The sequence below is a fragment of the Vitis riparia genome, chromosome 4, assembly GCF_004353265.1.
Source record: "Vitis riparia cultivar Riparia Gloire de Montpellier isolate 1030 chromosome 4, EGFV_Vit.rip_1.0, whole genome shotgun sequence".
In the NCBI taxonomy this organism is placed as follows: domain Eukaryota; kingdom Viridiplantae; phylum Streptophyta; class Magnoliopsida; order Vitales; family Vitaceae; genus Vitis; species Vitis riparia.
Window position 1 is genome coordinate 3,598,459 of NC_048434.1, and position 3,445 is coordinate 3,601,903.

At 33.8% G+C, this 3,445-nt stretch overlaps 1 protein-coding gene across 2 annotated transcripts; it reads left to right on the plus strand.

Annotated features, from left to right (window-relative positions):
- Nucleotides 1-1,466: 1,466 nt before the first annotated feature.
- LOC117913042 (BURP domain protein RD22-like) lies at nt 1,467-3,022 on the plus strand. 2 transcript variants are annotated; one of them, XM_034827913.1, is made up of 3 exons: nt 1,467-1,544; nt 1,784-1,889; nt 2,071-3,022. In XM_034827913.1, exons 1-3 carry the CDS (start codon nt 1,506-1,508, stop codon nt 2,841-2,843), a joined length of 918 nt encoding a protein of 305 aa, XP_034683804.1. In that variant the 5' UTR covers nt 1,467-1,505; the 3' UTR covers nt 2,844-3,022. The 2 variants fall into 2 exon arrangements, with proteins under 2 accessions (XP_034683804.1, XP_034683805.1); XM_034827914.1 differs by lacking the exon at nt 1,467-1,544 and adding an exon at nt 1,624-1,641.
- Nucleotides 3,023-3,445: the final 423 nt, after the last annotated feature.

The window sequence follows — 3,445 nt, forward strand, 5'->3', positions numbered from 1 at the left end:
AAATTTGAATTGAATTTGAATTTACCAATTCAAGGCAACGGGGGAGTCGTCAAAAGTGCATTTTAAGACAACAAGTATACCCATTTTTGTTATTTATGAGTGACAAATTTGATAGGGAATAGTAGCAAATCTGCCAAGTTGTGCGACCGGAAGGATGACGTGGCGCGATAAGTTCTCCACATGTATCTGATTTGTATTGTCACTTAGGGGTATGACCGTCTTTTTGAAATGATTTGACGATGTTGCCTGTCTTCACTTTCAAAAACATAAATTTTTTTTTATATATACTTTTAAAAACATTCATGTCACCCTCCATCCATTTTAAAAAACATTAAACCTACCGATTCTCTTATCCTTCCCGAACCTCTACCATGTTCATCCTTACCTTTCTTATCCACTGAACAGGTCTTATTTTAGCCACGTGGCTACATCTTGGTCAACCATCATTTAAAAAAGACACTTTAATTAAAAAATAAAAATAGTGTCAAACTCATTCTAATAAAATAATCGATTTTTAAAACAAAATTTTGTTTCCTTTCAAAAGTTTATTTTTAAATTTTTAAAATTTATTTTCTATTTAAAAAATAATTTTTAAGAATAATTATTAAATAAGGTCTAATCTTTTAAGTTAATTTTTAAATAATAAATAAATAATTCCAATTTATTCAAATCACGCATCCAAGTTGGCTGCTATTAATTTTAAGATCGGCCTACTATCTTCCTCAATTACTCCATTTTATAATTTTCTATTTTTGAAAGAATCTTTACGGATCTTCAATAATTAATGAGAAGTCTCTTACTTGAAGTTTCATTCAAGAAAAGACCGAGATTGACATTTCCGAGCTGGATATCACTGACCAGTGGGAGTAAGAATGAAGGCAAAAGATAGGTTGGAGTTTTCAAAATGACTTGTAACTTCCTTATAAAAATCAAACATTCTTCTTATAGTAAATGATTGGGTTCGGATTTTGGAACTCCAGCCTTTAGTTATTTTGTCGACATCTTCATCAATACAATCTGGTGGTAGTGGGGTGGAATCACAAATTGTGATAGAGTCGGCATCCCATTCCTCCCCCTCTCACTCTCTTTACGTCCTTAAAGTATGATATAAGTGGTAGGGTTGGCTTTTTTGAGTTAGAGTTGATACAATAAAAAGGGAAATGGAATTATTGCCTTTTAATGACTCTTTTTTACAAAGGAAATCATCAAATAATACTATATTTTCATGCTCTAACCTTTTCCTCTTCCCTTGCTTTTTGTTGGTCCTCACCGCATGATTCCACTAACCCATCATAATCACCTTTTGAAGAAGTTTATGTTTGGGTATCAAAAAATTAAACCAAAAATGGAAGGGAAGGAAAAATAAAAAAAATAATGCAACTTGATCATGCATGGATGCTTTTACTATCTTGTTTATATATGCCGACTTAGCCATTATATATATCCATCAATTGATTTCACTTCTTCATACCAACGTACAGCTTAGCCTGCGGTTCACAGCTTCTATGGAGCTTCATCTTCTTCCCATTCTAACTTGCCTCTCTGTGAGACTTCACTTTTACCTTTCTTTTGTTTTTATTTTTCTAACATAACCCATTACATGACAAGGGCAATGCTAGTTATATTATTTTGCAGAAAATGGTACTTACACTAAATTTTCTTTAAAAAATGAACATTTTCTAATCCAAATTTTAAGTCTTACTGTTCTAAATTGTCTTTGTTACGTGGGTTTTCTGATTTCTCCTAATCTCCTTACTATATATTATGCATGAACTTGTAGCAGCTGCTGGTGGTTGTAAGCAATGCTTCTCTACCTTCTGAGGTCTATTGGAAGTTGGCTTTGCCGTATACTCCGATGCCCAAAGCCGTGCGAGATCTCTTGCAGCTGAGTTAGTTTCAATGGATCCCTAACTCATATGCAAATTTTTTTTTGTTCTTTTTTGAAATTTGGTGAAGAAAATAATTTACTGTTGAATATTAGTTAGGCAACTGATTCTTAATTAGCCACCTTGGCATAATTGTAATAGCTAGTAAGAGGATATTATTCATATACTTTCAATGAGTTTGCAGACTCAATGGAAGGTGGAAGTTCAATCAATGTGAGCAAGGTTGTACTAAATGCCATCCCAGCGGATGTCTTTATCAAATACCAAAACCCATTGGCTGTTGACACCCCCACTGAAGACCAACCTCAAGACACCTCCAGAAAAGGTTACTTCTTGGAAAAAGACCTGCATTCCACCACAAAAATGAAGATGCACTTCAGAAAAACTACAAATGAAGCCACTTTCTTACCCCGTCAAGTGGCCGACTCCATACCCTTTTCATCTGACAAGTTCCCAGAAATTCTAAACCGGTTTTCACTGAAACAAGATTCCGAGGAAGCTGAAATAATGAAGGAAACGATACAAGACTGTGAACAACCAGCCCTGGAAGGAGATTCCAGGTTTTGTGCCACATCCTTGGAATCCCTAATTGATTTCAGCATTTCAAAGCTTGGAAAAAACATCAAACTAATCTCAAATGGAGTTGAAATGGGAAGCCAAGAATACGAACTCGGAGTGGGAGTGAAGGTGGTTGCAGACAAATCAGTGGTGTGCCATAAGCAGAAGTATCCATACGCTGTGTTTTACTGCCATGCAATCCATAAGACGAGGGTTTACACACTTCCATTTGTGGGAACCGAGGATGGAACCAAAGCTGAGGTTGTGGCTTCTTGCCATATAGATACATCGGCTTGGAACCCGAAGCATGCGACCTTTCAAGTGCTGAAAGTTAAACCAGGAACTGTCCCTGTTTGCCACTTCCTTCCTCGTGATGATCTCATCTGGGTTCCTAAATAGCTAGAAATCTGAAAGAAAAAAAAAAACCTCAAGCCCAGTCGCATAAGTCGATCTTGTATTTTCTAATATCCATATCTGATGTGCTTTGAATAAGTGCTGGTTAGAGGAATGTATGTATGTCTATGGGTACTATTTGCAATGTAATTCGGGTTATGCCATGACCATCTTCTTGGTTTTTATCCATGTTTTCATAACTGGACTGGTCATTGAACGTGAAAAATTATCAGTTTATGGTTCACCGGTTGGACCGGTGGTCGAACCGCGGTTGAACCAGTAGTCGAACCGGTAACGTCATAAATATGTAATTTATATATTATTAAAATTAAAAATAATTCTAAAAAATTAAAATATATATGAATAAATTAAAAATCAATAATATTATTTTATATACTTGATATTATCGAATTAAATCATATTAAAATTTTAAATTTTATTAAATGAAATATGTGTAATATTTAAAAGTGAATATATTAAAATGAAAATTTAAACTAATTTTATAATTTTTAAAAATATTATATTATTTTTATTTAATATTATAAAAAAATTAAAATCCAATATATATTATTTTGTTTGGCATATTAGATAACAAATTGTGTGTAGCC